This window comes from Microchirus variegatus, assembly GCF_963457635.1.
Source record: "Microchirus variegatus genome assembly, chromosome: 19".
NCBI lineage: Eukaryota > Metazoa > Chordata > Actinopteri > Pleuronectiformes > Soleidae > Microchirus > Microchirus variegatus.
This window is the reverse complement of record NC_139820.1, coordinates 12,783,502-12,808,476: the sequence shown is the minus strand read 5'-3', so window position 1 is coordinate 12,808,476 and position 24,975 is coordinate 12,783,502. Positions and strand designations below refer to the sequence as shown.

At 40.5% G+C, this 24,975-nt stretch overlaps 1 protein-coding gene across 1 annotated transcript in view; it reads right to left on the bottom strand.

Moving 5' to 3' along the window:
- Positions 1–1,130: 1,130 nt before the first annotated feature.
- The window catches only part of rev3l (REV3 like, DNA directed polymerase zeta catalytic subunit), an 83,025-nt gene continuing 59,180 nt past the window's right edge, over positions 1,131–24,975 (bottom strand). Inside the window, exons 15-32 of the mRNA XM_083906524.1 lie at positions 24,856–24,941; positions 24,601–24,726; positions 21,860–22,052; positions 21,637–21,748; positions 20,934–21,049; positions 19,942–20,060; positions 18,651–18,769; positions 18,373–18,514; positions 17,620–17,864; positions 16,088–16,196; positions 14,159–14,365; positions 13,205–13,314; positions 12,515–12,629; positions 12,010–12,147; positions 11,509–11,699; positions 10,808–11,054; positions 9,619–9,834; positions 1,131–2,060 (exon numbers count right to left, since the gene is read on the bottom strand). Of these exons, the coding sequence (XP_083762650.1) occupies positions 1,920–2,060; positions 9,619–9,834; positions 10,808–11,054; positions 11,509–11,699; positions 12,010–12,147; positions 12,515–12,629; positions 13,205–13,314; positions 14,159–14,365; positions 16,088–16,196; positions 17,620–17,864; positions 18,373–18,514; positions 18,651–18,769; positions 19,942–20,060; positions 20,934–21,049; positions 21,637–21,748; positions 21,860–22,052; positions 24,601–24,726; positions 24,856–24,941 (2,732 nt within the window). The 3' untranslated portion in view covers positions 1,131–1,919. The remainder of the gene's footprint in view (positions 2,061–9,618; positions 9,835–10,807; positions 11,055–11,508; positions 11,700–12,009; positions 12,148–12,514; positions 12,630–13,204; positions 13,315–14,158; positions 14,366–16,087; positions 16,197–17,619; positions 17,865–18,372; positions 18,515–18,650; positions 18,770–19,941; positions 20,061–20,933; positions 21,050–21,636; positions 21,749–21,859; positions 22,053–24,600; positions 24,727–24,855; positions 24,942–24,975) is intronic.

The window sequence follows — 24,975 nt, the reverse complement described above, 5'->3', positions numbered from 1 at the left end:
CCTAATTGTCAAATTGTGTGTGCATCGCTGTAGTTGCAAAATGTTAGAGCTTCATGACCAAGCACTGCGACTGCTTTTGCACAGGCATAGGTGACATCATTCCTGGTGTACGCCCTTGTGCCAAAAGCTATACTTCGAGGATTATCTAGGCTTTAGTACTGGAAGAAATTTAGGTTGAATTCCAATTCCTTGCTTAACCCTCAATCTCAAAAATACTCTCCCTCTAGTCCAAGTGCTGTCCTGATTCTCAGAAAAATTAAGTTGAGGACCAAGTTTAAGAGCTCTATCGCACTCTATATTGAGATTTTCCGAGACCACCCTTGGGAGCAAGGGCTACCCAGAATACATTGCGTGTTTTCACATAACAAAGATGGCGCCGAAAGCAGCGAAATGAGTACGCTACAAATTAAGTATTTTCTTTGTTAATAGAGATATAAAAATTATGAAAACCATCTTAGTTTAGGCCCATATTATGGATTACTGACGTCATTGTTGCGTAACATTTATGTTACGATCTTTTGTCAATAGCTGGCCGGTGTCATTTACTTTTCAATAAGCCGTGGTGTGTGGTAACTGTCAGCTGAATATGTCCATAGTTGTGGTATTTGTATGAGTATCATCTTATAACTAACTGACAACCTAATAACTTGACTGACAAACAGATCGTAATAAATAATCCTGACGTAAATGTGTTCTTCTTCTTCTTTTTTGGAGTTGACAGACTGGACGCAGCTTTGGCGTTATTCTGCCCCCTACAGTCTGAAGACGTATCTGCATTTAAGGGGTGTCACATTTCTAAGTGACAAAATAACCCTCAACACTTGGTTTTGAGGCCAGTTAAGATTAAGTGTTGAGCTTGAGGGTTAAGATAGGAATTGGCCCTTGGTGCCTTGCAGTGAGTTGAGCCAGGGCTTACACTGTAATGTTTGAAAGGGGATTTTAATTTTGTACTTTTGTACGAATGTTTGCACGAATGTTTGCTGGTGATTTGGATGAAATTCTTGTTGCATTATTTGTACACATTTTAATCTTGATTGTTAGTGTCCTGTCATGTGGCTTGTGGGTTTTTAAGTCAATCATGTCTTACTGTGATTTTTGTAGTTTAAAGGAAAAATAACATGATTTTTAAATACAATTACTTTTATTATCTCAATCGCAACCCTTCACCCATAGCAATGTCCATTAAAAACAGAAACACCTCCTTTATTGTCAGTTTTTACATTTCTACAAATGCACAGCTCCTCTGGATAGATTAGATAGATAGAACAGATTTTGTTGTCTTTTTGCACATAAAATTGGAACTGTACATGAAAGCATATGCACAAGGAAATAATACTCTTCATGACATAAAATATGAAAATACAGTATTGCAACAGTCCCAGATTTAAAAAAATTAAAATAAAAAAAACATCAAATCGCACACAACGATGCGTCAAATCTGTCAAACTGGACATCGATACAATGAAGATTCCGTGAATAGAAAGTAGCAGATTAGATTGCATCTATGGTCAGAGCATCAGTGAGATTACAGATGGAGCTGTACAAAAAGAAGACATACTGTATTTACAATACTGCAGTCATTGTAGAAAACTGCACTAAAGTCAATGAGAGTTTTTGAAAGTAGAGCTCCTTAAAATCCAAACTGCTTGAACTGCAGAGGTCTGCATCTTTGATAAGACTGCACTGAGCTTTATGACAGCCAGACATCACACACATACACACAGACAAATACAGCAGCCAAAAAAGACATAGGCTCAAACAGAACAGAGGAACACTTGTATAACAAATAACAGCAAAAACCCAACAGCGTTCAATCAAAGCACCGTTTCAACTAGAACAAATGAATTGATAATCAGACGACGAGAATGTAGAGGGACTGGACAAAAGTAAGCACCAAATCTGTCAGTAGCACCAGCCAATCAGAACTGCTCCAGCAGTTGTCGAAGGTAGGGAGCCTTAGAGAGCTGTCTGTTGACCCGGGCCAACTTGTAGAGGATTGGACAGTCTAATGACACACAGGGAACCTGACGCTCCGCACTGCCGCTGCAGTTCCTACACATCTGCAGGAACACACATAAACACAGTCACTTGACAACAGAGTTTGCATTGTTGGATGTTTATATTCACACGACTGATGTGTCCAGACATAAAAAAAAGAAAAAAGAACATTGTTGGGTCAGTGACAAATAAGAGTTTACATGATGAGCAATTCAAAAATGTTTTAATAAATAGTTTTAAAAGCTTGCATCGGGTTTGCAAACATTTATTTTTTGTATTTCTGTTTGGATTATTTTAAAATACAATTTTGATGCGTATTTGCAATATAAACCAGGACAAATGCTGAAAAGCCTTGGCATTTTCTAAATAACATTTGACAAATTATGTATAAACTGTTACAAAATATGGTAGTACATTGCAATAGAGGATTACATCTTATTCCCCATGAATTTTTTAATGAAAAATACTGGTTACACCAATTGACAAAAACGGTTACACCACTTGACCATGTTGCTTTTACAGAAGAAACTGGCACTATAAATCAAGCATGACAGTCAACAAGGTCAATTGAACTTGTGCTTTTTATTATTTTCAATGAAGAAAAAACATTAACAACAAGAATTGGGTGTTTTTTTCAGGAAACAAACCATGTGAACTTCTGTTCTTTAAGGAAATAATTTTAAAAAACAACTTCCAAAAACCATGTGAACTCTGAACATCTGACTGCAATGAATTTGTATTAACCGTGCGAGGGACTGGTGAACTGTCCAGGGTGAACCCCGCCTATCGTTCTATGTCAGCTGAGATAGGCACAGCACCCTCCACGACCCTCCATAATGGATGGATGGATGGATGTCAAAAGTTGAAAACCTGCATGTTCAGGCCGTGTGTGCTTGGAATTTTTTCAAGTCGTCTGTCATGAGTTTTGATGACGCGAGTTCAAAGGTTCTTTCCCTCTCTTTTTCTCCTTTGATAACTATATAGTTAAAATAGAAAGATGAAACAGTGGGTGACATAAGCCACTCATCTTCAAAGTCTGATGTAGTTAGTGCTACAGCAAGACCAAGGGCCTCATGTACAAAGGTTGCGTACGCACAAAAACGTGGCTTACGTCCTTTTCCACGCTCACGTTCAGATGTATGAAACGTGAAATGACCGTGGAAATGTGCGGTGCCCACGCCAACTTCATGGCTGGCGTACGCCCGTTTCTACAGCTATTGTTCCTTTGGCGACACTAAGTGGTGATGCTGGAAAATTTTTAAAAATGTTAAAACAAGTAGTCATCAGAGTGATGTGCACATCAGACACACTTATGAACAATTATAACCCTGAAAAAGGTGCTATCTGACGTGAGCGAGTATTTGTGACACTCCATGGCCAAAGGGGGCGCAAGTCGGCCCAGCGCAAAACGAGTAAAAAACGAGTAAAACATGAAAAAAGTTTTCTTTTTCAAAATGAGTGATTTTTCTTTTTTTCCAAAATTGTTCAACTTGAAGACTGTAAGAAGCCACTACATGCTTCAAATCACGGTATTATAGGTCTTAAAACCATTAACTTTGTGTTTGAATTAAGGTTGTTTGATCGCCGTGAATCATTCCTAGTTTGGGTGCGGCGATCTCACATTCCAGATGTGTTGTTTTGTTGTTTTTTTGGCCAATCAGCTGACGGTCACGGAGAATACACATGGCTAATTAAGAGTGGAACATTCTAACAGTTATTGAGCGTGTGCAGTGTGAAATTAAAGTGCGATTGTCATCAAAGCTTTGTTGAACAAAGGAAGGCAAAGAAAACTGGAGAATAACTGAACTGTGGCTGAACTTCTTAACAAAGACAGACACAGATCTCACTTCTGCTCTGTGAGTGGACTGTTAGCATTTTAAGCTAGCGATCTTTATGCTAACTTGTTAGCAGACTTCCTCGTCACAAAAACACTCCTGCAAAAATGCTCCTGCATTGTCTAGTTGCTGTATAATATTCTTTGTTTCATTTTCGTAGTGTTTCAAAAAGTCATGTAAAATAACATGGTCGCGGGCCGCTACTGCATTGCCATGACACCATGTTTCTACAGGAGCCTGTATAGACAAACGCGAGAGAACAAATCAAGCGTCGCTTTACTTGTAGCGGAATTTCCGCCTCCAATCTCTCCACTTCGTCTGCTACGGCCGCGGTAGCTCGCCCTCTCCCTCGCCTCACGAACCTCATCTGCTGACACGGAGAAAGACGACGAGGACGACATTTGACCAGCTGCGGATACCGTAGCGCTCAGGGAAGGGAGGGGGTGAGCAGAGGAGCAGTTCTTTGTTGTAAATTTCAGCCTCTCCTCTAGATGGCACGATAAACTACTTACTTCACCTTTAAGTATATACAGTTAGGCCCATAAATATTTGGACATCGACACAGTTCTCTGTATTTTGGCTCTATACACCACTACAATGGATTTGAAATGAAACCAACAAGATGTGCTTTAACTGCACACTTTCAGCTTTAATTTGAGGGCATTTACATCCAAATCAAGTGAACGGTGTAGGAATTACAACACTTTCTATATGTGCCTCCCACTTTTTAGGGGACCAAAGGTAATTAGACAATTGACTGAAAAGCTATTTCATGGACGATTGTGGGCTATTTCCTCATTGTTTTATCTTCAATGACACAGGTAAAAGTTCTGGAGTTGATTCCAGGAGTGACATTTGCATTTTGAATCTGTTGCTGTTAACTTTCTATATGAGATCCAAGGAGCTGTCACTGTCAGTGAAGAAGCCATCATTAGGCTGAAAAATCAAAACGAACCCATCAGAGAAATAGCAAAAACATTAGGTGTGGCCAAATCAACTGTTTGGAACATTCTTAAAAAGAAAGAAGGCACGGGTGAGCTCAGCAACACCAAAGGACCTGGAAGACCACAGAAAACAACTGTGGTGGACGACAGAAGAATTCTTTCCCAGGTGAAGAAAACGCCCTTCACAACAGTTGGCCAGATCAAAAACACTCTCCAAGAGGTAGGTGTATGTGTTTCAAAGTCAACAATCAAAAGAGGACTTCACCAGAGTGAATACAGAGGGTTCACCACAAGATGCAAACCATTGGTGAGCCTCAAAAACAGGAAGACGAGATTAGAATTTGCCAAACAACACCTAAAAAAGCCGTTACAATTCTGGAAGAACATCCTCTGGAAAGATGAGACCAAGATCAACTTGTACCACAGTGATGGGAAGAGAAGAGTGTGGAGAAGGAAAGGAACTGCTCATGATCCACAACATACCACCTCATCAGTGAAGCATGGTGGTGGTAGTGTCATGGTGTAGGCATGTATGGCTGCTAATGGAACTGGTTCCCTTGTATTTATTGATGATGTAACTGCTGACAAAAGCAGTAGGATGAATTCTGAAGTGTTTCCAACAATATTATCTGCTCATATTCAGCCAAATGCTTCAGAACTCATTGGACGGAGCTTCACAGTGCAGATGGACAATGACCCAAAGCATACTGCAAAAGCCACCAAAGAGTTTTTTAAGGCAAATATGGAATGTTATCAGTCGATCACCTGACCTGAATCTGATTGAGCATGCATTTCACTTGTTGAGGACCAAACTGAAGGGAAAATGCACCAAGATCAAGCAGGAACTGAAGAGCGTGTCAGTAGAGGCCTGACAGAGCATCACCAGGGATGAAACCCAGTGTCTGGTGATGTCTATGCCTTCAAGACTTCAGGCTGGAATTGACTGCAAAGGATTTGTAACAAAGTATTAAACAATGAAAGTTTGATTTATGATTGTTTAGTTTGTCCAATTACTTTTGGTCCCCTAAAAAGTGGGAGGCACATATAGAAAGTGTTGTAATTCCTACACCGTTCACTTGATTTGGATGTAAATGCCCTCAAATTAAAGCTGAAAGTGTGCAGTTAAAGCACATCTTGTCGTTTAATTTCAGATCCATTGTAGTGGTGTATAGAGCCAAAATAAAGAGAACTGTGTCGATGTCCAAATATTTATGGGCCTAACTGTATAACCTAGTATATTTTGTTTTCATGAAACAACAAAAACAGATGATGGAAATACAGTGGTGTGCAAAAGTTTGTGTGTAAATGTTCATGATTTTCCTTTATAAATCATTGGTTATTTGGATAAGACATTTCAGTTAAATATATCATAAGGAGACAAACAGTGATATTTGAGAAGTGAAATAAAGTTTATATGATATACAGAACGTCTGCAAGAATTATTCAAACATTAGGCATGTGTATAAATTTAGGCACCACAAAAGAAAACATTTGTGCACCTACTCTGCCGCTCGACAGTCGCTCAGCAACACCGCTTTGTTTACTCCCGGGATCAGCTGATGAAGCTGAAGCCGGCCGGCTTGGCTACAGTTACGGAGGACATACCAGCTTAACTTAGGAGGAAAACACACCGGGATGCAGAGAGAAAGGATCGCTACGACAGAGGAAAGGAGCGAAACATCGGCGACTTACGGAGAGGAGGACATACATGCCGTGTCTCCCATCTCTCATCATGGGCAACGTGAGATCACTGGGGAATAAGATGGACGAGCTGACAGCGCTAACCCGGAGTCATCAGGAATACCGGCAGTGTAGCGTGAAGATTTTCTCGGAGTCATGGCTACACGCGGATGTTCCTGACCACAATGTTTCCACCGAGGGCTTTCACACTGTCCGGGCTGACAGGGACTGCTCTACGAGCGGTAAGCGTAAAGGAGGTGGGCTTGCTGTCTACGTGAACAACAGGTGGTGCAATCCTGGTCACATCACCGTTAAAGACCGCATCTGCAGCCCGGATATTGAACTGTTAGCTTTGGGTCTCCGGCCTTACTATCTACCCCGTGAATTCTCACATGCCATTGTAGTTGCAGCATATATTCCCCCGTCTGCTAACCCGACGTGGGCATGTGACGTCATCCATTCTAAAATCGCTGGACTTCAGACTGCGCACACCCGAGTGCTCTCATAATAATCTCGGGCGACTTCAACCATGTTTCCATTAAAAAAACACTCCCGAAACTCACCCAGTATGTGACCTGTAAAACCAGAGAGGAGAAGACACTGGACCTGCTGTAAAGGACGCATACACCTCCACGTCTCTCCCCCCGCTGGAAAGATCAGATCACAACTTGGTGCTTCTCAACCCCTGCTATGTGCCTCTAGTGAAGAGGCTGTCTGTGACCACGAAGACGGTGAGGACATGGTCAGAGGACTGCTATGAGGCACTGCAGAGCTGTTTCGAGGTGACTGATTGGAATGTACTCTGTGAGCCACATGGAGAGGACATAGATGGGCTTACTGAGTGCATTACAGACTACATACATTTCTGTGTGGACAACATTGTCCCAGCACGGACTGTGCGTTGTTACCCAAACAACAAGCCCTGGGTAACAAAAGACATCAAAGCCATACTTAATCAGAAGAAGAGGGCTTTCAGAGGTGGGAACAGGGAGGAGCTGAGAGACATTCAGAGGGACCTGAATGATAAGATCAAGGTGGCTAAGGACAGTTACAGAAGGAAGCTGGAGAGGAAACTCCAGCTGAACAACACTAGGGAGGTCTGGAGTGGTATGAGGACCATCACTGGTTTCAGACCCACTGGCAGTGGAGCTGGTGGCAGCTTGGCTATGGCCAATGAGTTAAATCTATTCTTCAACAGGTTAGACACTGCTCCCCCAGCCCCTGCTAGTTCTCCTGTTGACTGTCTGCAGCCACCACCACTTATGACCCCCCCCTCCTCCTCCTCCTCCTCCTGCTGATAGCACCTCATCCAACTTTTTGAGCCCCTCACACCCACCCCCCACTTCTCACACCTCCTCTGGCTCCCATGCTGCCTGCCCACTGTTTACACCACTTCAAGTAAGAAGACAGCTGAGCAAAACCCGCTGGTAAGGCTGCAGGCCCTGACGGTGTCAGTCCTCATGTTCTCAAAGCCTGCGCTGAACAGCTCTGTGGAGTGCTTTATCATGTCTTCAACATGAGCCTGAGTCTCCAGAGGGTCCCTGTGATATGGAAGACGTCCTGCCTCGTTCCTGTGCCAAAGACGCAGCAGCCCACTGCTTTCTCTGACTACCGACCGGTGGCACTGACGTCACATATCATGAAGACCCTGGAGAGACATGTCCTGGAGCAGCTCAGCCCTATGGTCTGGTCGCATCTGGATCCCCTCCAGTTCGCCCACACACAGGGCTGTGGTGGACAACTTTGTCTCATGGTGTGAGCTGAACCACCTGCAGCTCAACACTACTAAAACCAAAGAGCTGGTGGTGGATCTGAGGAGGAACAGGACACCAGCGACCCCACTTTCCATCCAGGGGCATAATGTGGACAATGTTGAACACTATAAATATCTGGGAGTGTTCATTGACAATAAATTGGACTGGACTAAGAACACTGAAGTCCTTTACAAGAAGGGACAGAGCCGCCTCTATTTTCTGAGGAGGCTCATTTTTCATTATAATAACCACAGCGCTGCGACATTGTTTTATACATGTTACATTTTTGTATCAGCTCGCCTGGAACCTTACCAGAGCAGGTACCAGAAAAAAACTGTATCAAGTACTAACCCTAATGGAGAAGCAAAAAACCGAGTAGAGTTGAGTCAAGCTGAATGGAGATGAGTAGTGCTGAGTGTCGAGTGAGAAAGTGCCATTTCATTCTCACTCTGCACTTATTATTGGCTTTGAAATGTATTATCAGATATCAGCAAACACACCACGATCTGCTGACTTCATCTGCTGTGTGAGTATGAAATATGTTGTATTATTTTCAGACAAAACGACCTCTGCAGCCGGGCGCAGGGAAAAACATATATATATATATACATACACATACATATATGTGTCTATATATATATTAGTGCTGTCAGTTAAACGCGTGATTAACGCTCTTTTTGGCCGAGCAAACTTTGTAGTTTTTTTCACATGCTGTTGCAGCAACTGGTAACGTTAGAACTACAACACCACACCAGATCTAGCTAGACCAGAAACAAAACAACAGACACGCTGCGCCAGCCGGCCCAAAAGTGGTTGGCTTCAACGCTCTGTTTTGAGTGGATGGCGAGCACTGAGCACTTCTCCGTGTGAAGACCGCAAGCTCCTTCAGCTCGGATTAGCTTGTTACGGCAACAACACATTAAACCACGGGACTTTGTCTGCGTTGAAGAACGGCTCTTTATTCACAGGCTCTCTTATTATTGTGCGGCTCTTACAATAAGAGGAATAACGCAATGTAAACACACGGTTCACAATACTTCCTGCTTCACCTACGCAACTCTCTGACGTCACACGCAACACAGTACACAAACGTCTACAGCACACACACATACACAGCTCCACACAACAGGTTTAGCCTGAAACATAGATTAGTTTGTGTCTGACAGGGTGGTTCAGTCTGTAGAATAAGATGTGTAATAATAATTCATCTAAAATCATATTTTGGCTTGAACAAATATTGTCTCCAGTATTTGTGCTGTATATATATATACAGCACAAATATATATATATATATGTATCTATATATATATACATATATATATATAAATAGGTATTGTGATTGCCCCAAGCTCATATCGGATATCGGCAAACAGTTCAATATTGTGCATTCCTAATAAAAATACTTACCTTAAGCAGTTGTTCTTGCCGACTCTCCCACTGTCTGATGTCCTGGTACAGACTGACGGCCACTCTCTGTGGGTCAGCACGGCACCGTGAGCACACGCCCAGCTGGGTCAGCTCATCACAGACGGGGCAGTGAAGTGTGGTGAAGTACTGTGAGATGGTTCCTTTCCTCCTTGCTTCTTCTCCACCCGCTGATGAGAAACAGGAAGCTTTCTGGATCTGGATAGAGAAACAAGGGACAATCTTAAAACACCAATAACTGACTCATCTACATAGAAATCAATGGTTATCAATGTTATATACAACATAATCTAATATGTCTTTCTTAATCCAGAGTCTTTTGAGTTATGTGTGGAGTTATTCTGCTTAGAATAAGATAAGTAATAAGAATAAAACAATTTCGTAAAAATGAATATAAAATAAAAGTAATAAAACAATGAAAAGTCACTTTACAGAGTTGTGGGAAAACAGAAAAAACAAACATATATTAGAAGACATTAGAAACTAAAGACAGAAACCAATGGTAGGAATATTTACACTGAACCAATGATGAGCAGGGATAGAGCATGAAACAGGAGGCCTTTGTTTTTGTTCCAATGTGAGTGTTTTTTTCTAAAGGCTGTAAAGAGCCAGAGGAGGTGCTGTATCATCCCCTCTCTCAGATCTCTTGATTTACATAATGCTGAAAAGCAATTATTCCTGCGTTCCATTTACATCAGAACTCAGAACTGCTACCTGAAGAACCAACGATGCCAAATGGTTTGTAGCTTAACAGTAAATCTGATAAAGTCTAAAGACTATAAAAATAAATAAAAAATAAATACATTTTAAATACAAATGGAGATAACGCAGATATTTTTAAAGCTACAAACAACATAGTTCTTTGATAAGCCATGCTTTTGCTCTACCAGCAGGTGGCATACATGCTCTGTCAGGCTAACTTTGAGGAGGAGGCGTCAGTCATTTGACTGTCAGCAGGAAGCGCAGAGACATTTTCTTCTCATCCTTTGTTCTCCCTCACACTCACACAGCGCCACCTGTGGGCACTTTCACAGCAGCCTGCTCAGACCATTCAGAAAGTCTTTGTCCAAACTCATTCAGATCTGTGTCGTTATTATGATATTGTTTGTTTTCTCCTTTCATGTTGACATTGGGATAAAACTCAAAAATCAAAATGGTGGTGGCCTCTCACCCTGGGAAGCTCCTGGTACCAGCTAAACACGTCTACTCCGATCAGTTGGAACATGCGGGCCAGTGGTGGCAGGATCTGCTTGGTGATGTAGTAGGTGGCGTTAAGTCGGAGGCCAGGGTCTTGCAAAACCTCCATGGGCCTACGCACCAGCTGGATGAGGGGCACCCCAGGAACCCCGTACACTACCACATACGGCACCCGCTCGCCTACACGGGGCTCCAGGCGACGATCATATGCCACCATACGCCTGTTATCAATGAAGATGTGAAGGACTTGAAACTGATCACAACAGGGTTTTTTTTAAAGTTCAAAACAAAACATATAACAAACATATCTGCAACCTGTGCATTTGGCTTTTTTTGTACAATCTTATCTGGCAATTCATTTAATAATTCATATTGGTTAGTAAGATCTTTGTACTGCTGAACTGAAACACTGCACAAACATACATTGTAGTTGAGCTCATGGTAATTTCCCTCATGCCCATTTCTCTAAAATCAGATTCTTTCTTCTCACCCATTAAAAACTGTGTTGCCTAGCAACTGTACACGCAGGTCAGTGCAGTCAGACAATGAGCACTGTGGCACTGTAACTGTAGCTGATGCCATGATCTGTCTCGTTGTGTGTTTAGTGTTCTGTGAGAAGTTGGACTGTGCTTGGCGCTCTATCATTGCTTCATCTCACCACCAATCCTCACTCACCTGGTGAGCTCCAGTGCAGGGACACAGGATCCAGGCCGGTACGAGCCGCTGCCCCTGTACTCCTTAGCGAAGGTCAGGTCCTGCATGCTGGCCCGGCCATCGAGGACCTTGACACACTGATGCTGCACAAACTGTTTGATCTGGCTGATGTCCCGTGTCTCAAACAGCAGCTTAATGGAACGCTCTAGAATCTGAAGAGTACATAAATTGACCAAGATGAGGATAGACTGGAGACAAGATGATGTGATTTTAGTTAGTCAGTAGTTTGTGGAGATTGTAAATAGCAGAGATTGTGTGAAATGTAACGCATATACACAAACTTCAATGAGAATTGCTTGTGTGACTGGGCATCACTGAGATTTCAGATTAGACACAATATAAGGGATCCTCTTTTTGAGTGACATGCATGAGGTGGTCCGAGATGTGATCAGGAAGGAAGCTGGCATAGCTGTGATTGCGTAGAGCACAGGGTAACACAGAGAAAAATGGTTTGCTTGTTACCTTGGAAACAGCAGGGCAACCATCGCGGCGCACTGTCTCGATGCCTTTGGCGTCAAACACGGGTTCCTTTTGGTCGAGGCTTTCATACATGTAGCCCACATAACGTTTCTTTGTCTGAAGCAAGCAGGGCAGGTACACCTGAGACACACAGTCCATTAGAGATTGATTTGGCACAGATTGACACAACAAATACATAATGCAAAAACTATGCTCTCTGTTATCTGGTTTAATTTACACTAGACTTCAAAAATTCGTCGACATTAATATTTTGCGTCGACACGTCGAACATTAATCGTTTGAAAAATAATTGTGTGTGTGTATGTGTTTAAAGAAAAATGCTTTTATGAGTGATTCCATCCACTTCTGTTAAACCAACACTGGGAGTTAGTTCACACAGATAAGCTGCAGAAGGCACAATATTGTGTGTGTGTGTGTGTGTGTGTGTGTGTGTGTGTGTGTGTGTGTGTGTGTGTGTGTGCTTGCGTGTGTGTGTGTGTGCGTTTACCTTCTCAAACTTGAGTTTAACAGGTTTGGGATTAGTTGCAGTCACAGCCTCAGCAATCTCATTGCCGATCTTGAACGCCTGCTCTTTGGTTGCTCCCTTCAGTAAAACAAACATGCTGTAAAACACAGAAAGAAGCTTGTAACACAAGCGTCTATTTCTTTTTACTGTCACTTCAGTAAAACATTAATAGTCACTTGAAATTGTAAGCTTATTTATTATGAGGAACATGTCTGACAGTCAGCTGATGTCTTGCACAGGGTTCGGCTGAGCTTACTGCTCAGAATCTTCAGAATCCGTGAGCAGAAGGCAATAGGAGGTCTTGATGCTGCCTCTGTTCTCCTTGGCCAAGTATATTTAAATGAATTCCTTCAACTTAACTCATCACAAACTTCTTCACTGTTCTCCAAAACCTTGACAGCAAAAACTTCCCGACAGACATGTGATTTTCGGATATGGACTTTGGTGGAGGATAGTGAGCAATATACAAAATTCAGTGCCCTCTTGGAAAATTCTGCCTAACGGTGAGATAAAGCAGCAAACATTATTTATTCAAACTTTGAGTACTGAGGAGAGAAGAGAAACAGTATTTACATTTTTCCGTATGTCCTGTACATATAGAAAATTCTTCACAACAATAAAAACCCTGAAGTTTTTGGCTGTTGATCAGGAGGATGTAGTCAAACTACTTACCTGTCGGTGTCTCCGTACACAACACGTGCTCCCCATTTCTTGGTGTCATTGACCAGCTTGATGGCTCTCTCCAGTGTCTCTCTGGCTTTGTGAACAATGCTATCTCCAACCTACAAAAATATGCAGACAAAATCCTGATCAACAAATACTTAGAGGAAGAAAAAAAACTTGACAGATTTGCTTTGTTTAATTTTTAGAAAAACACAGAAATTGAAAGGCAGACATTCAAAACAAGCAGAACAAAGCTGTTGTCCTTTCCCTTGATTATAATTTTAATCATATGAATCTTCTGTTAACCACTTCTTCGGACATTCGCCCTTCTCTAATCAGAACGATCCAATGTCGCTCTGTAATGATCAATCAGACTGGGATTTGTTCCCAAAGCATGCTGGGAAGTGTAGTTCTTCATTAGAAGTGGTTTTGTTCTGGTGGAAATAACTTGTTTTGATAAACAGCAAAGGTAGGACAACATTTCTGCTTGTATTTCTTGAAAGTCAGTTGTTGTTTTGCTCTTATTTTGGGCCGGATCCGTAAATCTTGGTCGTAGAGTGATAAAAACGTTACGTTGGAATCTGTGGATTCTCCACTGTCCAGTCAACACGTGTTTTTTTTGTTTACATAATCACGCTGACGCTCCGGTGCCGCTTTTTAATGAGTGCGCTGTGATGTTTTTTTTCCGCTCCTGCTGTTTGATCCTTCGGTGTTTTAACTGTGTTTGGTGAAAATAAGAATGGTTAATATGAGCTTTTAGCTGAGTTTCTGTTGGTATGCAGCATGTCTGTGTTTGTTAAAGTCAGACATGGTTTTATGATGCTTTTGTTGTTGCGTCTGACGCTGCCCCCGATCCCGGGGGCAACCGTGAAGAGGAAGTTAGAGGTTTAGAGAGATAAGAGGTTTGATTTTTCACTCTGTTATCTCCCTACTGACAGCTGACAAAAACCTTGACAAGCTTACCTCCATGCAGGGCATGCGGCCAGAGTAGTTGGCTGCAGTGTAGCCAAAGGTGACATTGGCAATGAGTTTGAGTCCAAGCTGTCGAGCATCCAGCAGTCTGGTTAGGGCTTTGTCCTGCTTGTAGCTTTTCATCGACTGTTTCACCATGATGCGAGTGTTGAGGATTTCCTCCAGCATACTGGGCAGAACTCCTTTACGAACTGAGGTCTGCACACACAGAGCAAAACTCATTAGCATATATTTCTGTTTAAAAGAAGGCTTAAAGCTTTGTTAACACACTTAAGGGACCATAGCAGCATTTATGGTCGGTACTAGGGATGCAAAGGTAGTTTCTCCACGGTTCGGTATGTATCACGGTTTTAGGGCCCGGTATCGGTACAGTTTCGATATCTTAATATAAAACTACTCAGACTAGCAAAGGCAATATTGTAATTGTAATAATTGTAAAAACAATTAAAAGCACAGATATAATCACACCACAAACTTTATTTAAAAATAAATAAAGTTTAGTGCTATCCAACAAAAATAAACAACATTTTAACCCACTCACAGAAACTACAACTACAAATACACCATGCTGCTCCAAGTGAAAGAGACGGGTGGCGCTGTAGAGCGAGTGTCTGTCCAATATCCAACTACAAACCAACTTCACTGCGCTGCATAACAGATGCTTGCACACCATGGTTTGTTTGTTGACATTGATTTTCTCATTCTCATCGTAGTCTACACTGAATCCTAAATGATCTCACACAGCGGACGAAGACGGTGCCGCTTCAAACTTCCTTTTTTCAGAGTCTTGTTCACTCGCGCTGATTGATGCTGAAGGCGGCGTGAGCAGAGCAGCTGAGTCATGTCTCTGCTCCTGAGTGGATCTTATCACGGACTGAAACGTACCGAAATACCGCTGTTTGCCGTTGCGTATTGAACCGAACAGGGTGTACCAAACGGTTCGGTAAAATACAGAATATCGTTGCATCCCTAGTCGGCGCACAATGCACAGAATTGAACAAGTAAGATAACGTCTGATATAGACACATATTTGACATTAAAATAGACGTCTCTCTTCGACATTCCTATTGTCAGGTACAGATGCGGTGTTGATTATTTCACTTAGTGTCAGTAGATTAGCAGAAGATTAAATGAAAGTTAATTGAACCAGTGATTTTTTTCAATCATTGTTAGGATAGCAAGGTGGAAAAATGGTTAGCATTTTCCTGCGGTTACCAACCCCGGTCTCTGCCAGGTACTTTCTGTGTTGAAATGACATGCTCTCTCTGGGTGCTCTGGTTTTCTCCCACCTTCAAACATGTGTTAAGTTAATGTTCCAGACCAAGGCATGCAATACGGAGTCGGTCAACGAGTGCTGCTCAGTGGTTACCCATTGCTCCTAATTCTAGGAAGGTACCTATAGAGGAAAGGTAAAATGCAGAGGACTAATTTCCAAACAGGGATTAATAAACTTCACTAAACCTAACTTTCTGTTATTTAAATATTCAAGTTCTGTTTTCAGACCTCATATATTAATTAAGAAGTACGTGAAGAAGTCTCTGCTTCTCAGTGTTTGATGCAGTTTACATGTGACATGTTCTTGCCTGTGTGACTATGAGCCTCGTGCACTCCTTTTCCACTTAGAGAGTGTGAAACCCAAATATTTTCTGGGTAGAGCAAAGGTAAAGGTAATAATCAATCTCACTGTTTTAATACTTTTTGAGTGGACTTTATAGAGAAGAATCTGCTCAGCCAATCTTCACTCAGTCTCCATACAAGATGAGCAGGCCAGAATGCTGTCTTTATTGGGACACTTGTGGTTGACATACTACAAAAAACAGGCTTCAGCATTCACAGTGGTTAATGAGACAGGATTCATAACAGGGCAAAGTGCTTTTCAATATCAAGTCTCATCAGATGAAAGGACAGAAGCTGCTGTACCTTGACGTAGGCAATGCCATTGGGTGATACAGTGATATCGTCGCGGAGCTGGAAGAGGAGCTCAGGAGGAATTCGCAGGGAAGTGCAGCCAAACCTGAACTCATCAGATCTGAAGAAAACACAAGTACATCACCAAGAAAAGAAATTAATATTAATATTAATAATCTGACAAGGTTAGGATACAAATAAACTCAAACTAGAAGGGCATCAATAACATATTGATAAGTAATTATTAAAGTGCTACTGCACAGTTAACAATGTTTTAAAACTGGTGATTTTTGAAATTTAAGATTTCAATTTAAGAGCAAAATAAAAAAGCATCAAGATATGTCACAATGCTTATGCTTTCCGAAACACACTTTCGGCAAATCAATGTTTAGTTAACAGACATGACTTTATTATTATCCACCTCTTCTTTTGAGGTGGATACAGTAAATGCAGTGTGTGATGAAGTTGAGAATAATAATCTCTGCATTGTTTGAATAGTCCTAATGCAGCTAATCAGCAATGAGCCAAAATATGCACAATGGATGTAAATGTACAAATGCCAGAATAGTTTAAATTAAAACAAAATTAAAAAATAGTACTAGTTGCAGAATATATAATATAAATTGTCCTAAGAAAATAACAATACTAAAGAAATAACTAGTACCGCTAACGGTGAATGAACGGGTTCGTGCATCGGCTCGAACCTGTTTCAGTACTAGCCATGTTCAGTGCCGTCCCCACGCTTATCGGGCTGTGGAGCCATCGCGACGTGTGCAACGAACGAAGTTCCCATGACTCACATATCATTTTGTGTGGAGATCGGGCAATGTACGGCAAAGTTCCACTTCCTGTCGTTCTGCTGACATGTTCAGGACGGGGATGTGGTCTCACATATCACCAATCATATTCAACACGCATCATCTACCATGTGTTTTGAGTGTTTTCACTCATTTTGAGTTGGATACGACAATCTCTGTAAAAGTTATTCCTGAAATCGTAAATAAACCCTTTTTTTGTATATTTTCCATCACCACCAGGAGGCGATGTTTTTAAAGTTGACGGTTTTTGCATAGGTGTCTTCAGCAATGGCCCATCATCAATCATCACAAGTTTGGTTCCGACTTGACCTTCCATCTCAAAGTTATAAGAGTTTTGTTGTGTGTTGGGAAAATTCAGAATTTTTGCCAAATTTGTCGCAGAAATCCCTGAGTTTTGGGATATGTTCAGGCCTTGATACACGCAATTTCCTCATGGGAAAAATAATAATAATAATAATACTAATAATAATAACTCTTTCAGTTTCACAGTCGTGCTCGAACCCTAATAAGGTAAAGAAAGGTATCAGGCCATTTTACAATACAATGTCAGCAGAAAACCAGAAGGATAAAATGTAATTATTTAAGAAATCTAAAGAGGCAAGATTTCTTTCCACTCTGCAGTGTTCCGTACTGTGAACATACAAAACTGTTCCATGGAATATAATGAGGGAAAATAAAGGTAGTGGTGTATGACAGCGTGTGCGTTTGTTTGTGTGTGGAGCTTACGTTCCCAGGGTGTCTATGTGGCCCAGACAAGTGGAGTAGCAGTAGTTGTACGCAATAACGATAGAGGGGTAGAGTGACTGGAAGTCAAGTACGATAACTGAGTTACTGTAGAAGCGCGACTCGGGCTCCATCACTAATGGGATGCACTGTGGCGCCCTCTGCTGGGCTCGCTGATGGATGCTTGGAGTCACTGGGATGTAGTTCAGTGGTTTGGCCACACGCAGCATCATAGACTCAACACGGTACTGTGGGCATCAGAAGAAAGTAAAAAAACACACACACAAAATATTTACAATTAAACATTTCAGAAGTCACTGGTAAAACTTGACTACTGTCTGATGTCACATGCTTTTATGCAATTTAGCCACTTTACAGAGAAACAAGTTCTAAAACCAACAATGCTGATTATTATTAAGATGCAACTATGGCACCAGGCGCATCATGAAATGTTTTGCAGCTTCCTGATATAAAATGTCCTAACCTTTAAGTATAATGATTCATAAACTAAACTAAGAACACACATTTTAAGCACACATTCATTAAGAACCATTTCCTTTCTTTTTTATGTCTCTCAATGACACTTTTACCCTGTTCAGACCTGTTAGTCAGATGTGATCACAGAAACCACATTCAGAGGTAGTTAGAGGACATATTAGCAAACATTACTTTGGGATTAGGGGGACTATGGGACTAGGGTATGCATTTTGTCTACGAGTATCCTCACCAAGAATGTGTGTGTGAGCGTGTCGGTACCTGTGATCCTCGGGTCAGGACATGGAGGAACTGAATACCAAACAGTCTGGCAAGCTCACTGGTTCTACCAATGATGTCATGCTGCTGCAGAAGCTGCATGGTGCCACGCACTCGGCTCACGTAGTGGTCGACCATCTTCCACCTGCCGGGACAAGTTAATGTATATATGTACTGTAGTAGGTAAAACAGTTGGAGCTTAAAATAAAATACTGGCTAAAATGTTTATTTTATGACATTATGTTATGTATATGACATTGACAATGACGTGTGGTACGGACCTGTATAAGTCAGTGTTGTGGTCAAACCAGTCAGACAGTGTGCGGGGGCTGTACAAGGGAAAGCGCTGGTGGAGCACATGGAACGCTACATTCTCAAAACTGTAGTTGTTCAAAGTCACCTGGGAGTGAAAATACAAACATCAGAGCATTTCCTCAAAGCAGTGACTCCACAACTATTACAGAACTTCATACACTCCTGCTCAAAATTTTAAGACTAGTTGAAAAATTGCAAGAATCTACATTTTGCACTGTTGGATAAGAAGGTCCTCAGTAGTGCTTCAAAATGCAAAAAGAAGAAATAGGAGTGAGACAAATAAAATTCAGTCAGCAATTTATTGCAAACAACCATTAAACGTAAATAGGCTGTTTGTGTTGCCTTTCAGGCATAAATTAGAATGAACTTTTATTTTGAAGGGCCATTTTCGAGCCAGGTTGTTTAGGTTTTGTAACTTGAGGAGGCTGAATGTGCATTTGAATGTGTTCAAATGCATGTGTTTCATCACTGTAAACGCCACAGAGGCCACGTCGTAAGTGAATAAGTTCATAGTTCATTCATAAGTTAATGTTAAAAAGTTCTATTTACATGAAAAATGTATTTGATTTATTTGTAACTAAAAACGTTTTATTTATATTTATTTACATCAGAGCTAAATGGTAATGTTTGTATTTGTCTTTGTTACAGTTTTCACTCTGACCTTGTATAATGAGAGAAAGAGCCACAGTAAAGAGCAACTAACGCTTACTACGACTCACATCTTTATTCATAAGGAAGATTTTAGCTAGTTGCATAGCTGCAGTTGCTACACTGCAGTGAGGACAACATCCTGTTCATCAGCTGATCAAAAGTTTAAGACCACAACCTTTTAAAGCCTAAATCTTCACAAAAATGTGGATTCAGTGCTAGGTATCCAAGCTGTCATGACCTCCTGATGGCAAACGCATGTCAATTCTTGCAATTTTTCAACTGGTCTTAAAAATTTGATCAGGAGTGTATATTGATGATTGATTTTTAATTGAATGTTTTAATAACTAAAACGAGCTCATTGATATTTCAGTGTCTTAAATGTGAATATTGATTTCTGAGTGAATGGCATAAACTATAGTGTAAAGCACATTTAAGTGGTGTAGAAAAGCACAATATAAATACAGAACATTTATACCAGGGTTAGAATGCAAAGTTTACTCAATATACTGCAGCAGAACAAAAAAAACCAGACAGTAGTGGGAATGAGAGAATGGCTAATGATGGCTGACAACAGAGTGAAGGTGTAGGTCATGCCAGGACACCTGCCTCGGTCTTCATGATTCTCCACAGGTTGAGGGTGACACGTCCAACGATGTTGATCTCTGTCATAGTGTCGGCACCATACTCATCCCTATCTGCAGTGAAGCGGTTCTCCTTGGAGTCACCTGAGGACACACAGATAGAGGCAGACACAGCTGATTACAAAGCTGCCCGAGGAAATTTAATCATCTATAACAAACACACCCACACACAGTAAGACACAAAACCACGCATATTTACACAAACATAAACACAGTACTTGTGTCAACAGGCACTGCTCTTCAAAACAGATTTTAATCAGGCAACTGAAAATTGACACTTTCCTTTCCAATTTTGATTTCCTATTTTGTGCAGATTTTCTGATTTGCTGAGTCATTGAGCTTCTCCATGATACTTTGGCTTTGCCCGTGTCAAACTGTGGGCTAATTACTTATAAAATAAATAAAATGTAAAAATAAAAATGTATTATGCAATGTGTAGGACTATATATCAGAATACAGTAACAACATGGTTATAATATGTTCATTTGTAATAGGGAGGTAATACCATCTTATTGCTATAATACTGGTAATAACAATGGAAATGGGTGGGACATACTGAATTTCAACTTTACAAAAAATTTAATTTAAAACATAAATTTTCATGTGAGCGCTTTACACTTGATGGTGGACAATAGTAATTCTCATTACCAAGCTATTGTCGAGATATCCATTTGGAAAGAACCACACCATAACCATTGTAACTAGCAATCTGGAAATAGCTAAATTATTGCAAAATATTATAAAATATAATATTAATGATAAAATATTATCATGATCTTACTGTTCTATAGTGGAAAGTGTTACAGGTGTATACAATGCATTATTACTACATATGTGAGAGTTATGGTCCTCCAAAGTTTTAAGACAGTGCTACACATACCATAAGACACTTAAAACTCGGATCCCTTCATTCCTAAATGAACACTAAGTCTCAGCTGTGGTGAGAGTCAACCCTACCTGGCATTCGTGACAGCTTCTGACAAAGGTCCACCCCAAGCACAGTGGCCCGCTGCAGCAAGTAGCCCCAGGAACGCATCTGCACCTCGTAACCCAGCAAGATGTCAGGGTCAAACCTTATAGAACATTAGACACAGACATTTATTTTTTAAGATGAAAACAATGTACATAGCTGCAAACTGGATGCTGATACGACATTCAATAAGATGATTATTAGTTGACAAAATTAACAACCATTTATTTAAAGTAATTCTAGTTTCTGTATTTCTGTGTTGAGTACCTTTGATTTGTGCACAATACAAGACATTTGACAATGTCATCATTTTGAGATTGTCCATTATTTACTGCATTGTATGGACTAAACACCTTATCGCTTAATTGCAAATAATAATCAAGATATGAACTGATTATTATTATAACAATAATAATAAAAATAATTTGTTATATGAAGCACTTTATATTTGAAAACAAATCTCAAAGTGCTACAGAAGCAGGTTAAAAGCATACACACAAACATACATTAAAAGGTACATTATAAATCAGTTGCAGCCCGATTTGTATGTTTCACTGAAAATAAGTGTTTTCAGTTCTGAATTATGAAAACAATCATTAGTTGTAGCACTTTAAGATTCACCTGTGTTTACGTACTAGAGTTCATGACAAAATGACTGCTCACTTCCATTCAGTGAGAGAACAAACATACCTCCTCATGACTGTGATCAGCTCCTGAAACAGCATGTTCTCATCAGTGGCATACTTCACCTGCAGCCCAGAGATGCCTGATCTCAGAAGCAGGGGCACTGTTCGTTTGTCACCTGTATATGGAAATACGCTAGATGAATCAGTCTGACTATGTCAAAGGACAAAGATCTATTTGCTTCTTGTTCCACACTCAAAAATGCATTTGTAAACGAATTAAACTTCACCTTGATCACAGCTTTGGTGATCTTTATCAACCACTATGGCACCAGTCACATTGGTACTGTCTCCACCTGCCAGGGGAGCATCAGAACTGAGGCAGTAGAATAAGGCACATATAGGGTCGAACTCTGGGTCAGGCTCGAGGTCACGGCGGCTTCTTGCATGCAGATCCATACCCATCAGTGTTAGATACTGGACCTGAGGAGGAAAGATGACAAGAAGAGGAAAATGATCAAGAATAAGCTGTTGCTTGCTTGGCAAAAAATACACAGCAAACATCTTTTCGATTTGTGGAACAGTAAATCTCGACCTCAAAGTCTACTTCACAAAGCCATGAATGTGCACTTACCAGGATTAGTTTTCATGTTGGTTTGGTGTCCATAAAATGGACTAAGCCAGGATGGACTCAGTGGCATAGGTTAAGCCCTGCTTTCTCAGATATGCTGGATTTCTTAATTCTATAGCTCTTTCAGTACCACTGGGACTGCTGGACCCTGCATATAAATGTCCTCCATTCATATGAGTTTGTTTACCATGTTTACAAGCCCATTTGAACATTCCAAAAATCATATTTGTTCCTAGATCTCCGAAATTAATCTGCTGTAAATTTTATTATGCATTGTGTATTTGTGCATTGAGTCAAAGCAATTATGCATAGACACATTATTAGTCCACATACAAATGTTTAACATCATGCAGTTTGAATTCTACTTGTATATTTATTCATGCACCTGCTGCAAGGGGAGACTTCTCCTTCAATTCCTGCCAATTATGACAACAATCACCTTGCTTGTTTTTTTTTTAATCAAATCATTGTGGTGTGAATTGCGAAGTGACACAGCATTAACAATAATTTGTCAGACCTCTTAATATCAATCCTTTGTCCATGAATGAAACATTTCTGACATATGAGGCAGGAAATGTGTCCTTATATGGTATTAGCAGTTTGAATTCTGCTTTTACATTGCACAAATCAAAGGATTTCTGTCTAAACAAGACATAGAAAAACTTGTTCATGCATTTATTCTTAGTAGGTTAGATTATTGTAATGGTGTCTTCACAGGTCTCAGTAAAAAATCAATCAAGCAGCAGCAGCTCATCCAGAATGCTGCTGCTAGAGTCCTGACCAACAGCAGGAAAATGGACCATATCACACCTGTCCTTAAATCATTGCACTGGCTCCCTGTGTGTCAGAGGATCGAGTTTAAAATCCTGCTACTAGTCTACAAGTCACTGAATGGTCTTGGGCCTAAATACATGTCAGAGCTGCTCGTCGATTATGAAGCGTCCAGACCCCTCAGGTCATCAGGGACAGGTTTACTCAGCGTCCCCAGGGTTAGAACCAAGCAGGACCAAGCTGCTTTTAGCTTTTATGGCACCTGTGGAACAAGCTCCCTGAACACCTGAGGCGTGCACAAACTGTCAGCTTGTTTAAATCAGGGTTGAAAATATTATTGTTTACTGCAGCTTTCTAATATTACCAATTTTAACCACTTTAACTTTCCTTTTTAGTGATTTGAATAATTTTAAAACAATGCTTTTAAATTGCATTAATTTCAGATTTTTTTAATTGATTGTGTTTTACTTTAAAATGATTTTAAATTGCATTAATTTAAGATTTTTTTAATTGATTGTGTTTTACTTTAAAATGATTTTAAATTGCATTAATTTCTTCCTGATTTTAAATTGTTTAACAATTTAAATGGTTTTAATTTCTGTAATTGATTTTTTAATTGATGTGTTTTAATTTCAAATGTATTTCCTTGATTCCTGCTCAGGAAGGGGGTGCTGGAAAGGAGATGGGGACTAGTCCTTTCATCTTTCCGGTTGCCGACATGGAGGAATGGGGGACCATCTTACCCCCTTGTCTCCCCTTGTCTCTCTAAGGAATTGGGGAGTCGAGGTGACAGTGGTTCTGGAGAGTTTTCATTTTGCCTCTTTTACTGAGCTGGTGTAGGTCTGAGGGGCTCCATTGACAGGACTGCCATGGAGGTGAATCTGGGGATTCTGGAGAGGTGCAATGATCAACATCATGTTTTTTTCCCTCTGCTAATTGATTTTTTATTTGATTGTGTTTTAATTTCAAATGTATGTCCTTGCCTGTAAAGCACTTTGGATTGCCTTGTGTAAGAATGGTTTCCTTCACAAATAAACTTGCCTTGCCTATTAAGTATGCATATATTATGCAATTTTATTATCCCAAGGACAAACCATGGACCAAAATCCAGTCAATCAGGAGGTAAGTTCCTACTAACAAAATAACAGTTAACTTTTTCCAGAAGAGTCAATCGTCTCAATCACAAGTTTCAGGTCTTCTTCAACAGAATGTGGTGTCACTTTTGTAAAATACATTTCAATTTAAAAGAAAATAGACAAAGCATGACACATGAGTGGACACCGGTGTGACAGACTGCAAGTTGTTGTCAAACACTTGCAAGTGTGAAGTGTTGCAATTGATCGCTCTGAATGTTGCAAAATGGCACAGGGCGTATTGCAATTCTGGAGGCCTCAAAATGAGACTTCAGATTACTATGGGTGACATCACAACAAGTCATTCATTCAAACACTCTAACACTGTGGTTTCTCTATATTTTGTGTGTGTCATTTGACTGACTTTGCTGAAGTGAGAAGAGTCTAATAAATCCGATGTGGCGTTGTCTCATATTAGAATAAGTTAATACCAGTACAGACATGACATCAGGTTTAATTCAAGACAAGTGTATTAAAGAGTCGGTGTGCAGCTCACCTCATGAAGAGCTTTGGCATCCTGCAAATTCTGCATGCTGACTTTGAAGCCATATGAGTTGGCAATGCTGGGCCCTTCAATCTGAGAGTTGTCTTTCTTTGGTACATTTAAAGCCGCAAACTGGTTCTGTGGATAACATGAGAATATAATGTAGGACAAGAATATAACAACACAACACATAAACACAGGACACTGACAAATAAAGGAAGAGTAGATCTCTGACAGTTTCGCTGAAAAATTAATATGTGGGCTGACCTGGAACTGTGTGGTCAGTAACACTCTTCTCAGTGGGCCTATCGCAATTCTCTTCCTCTGCTGGAGTTTCTGAGAAGTTGGAGTCTCTGCAGAAGAAATAAAAGAAGTGAAAAAGTCACA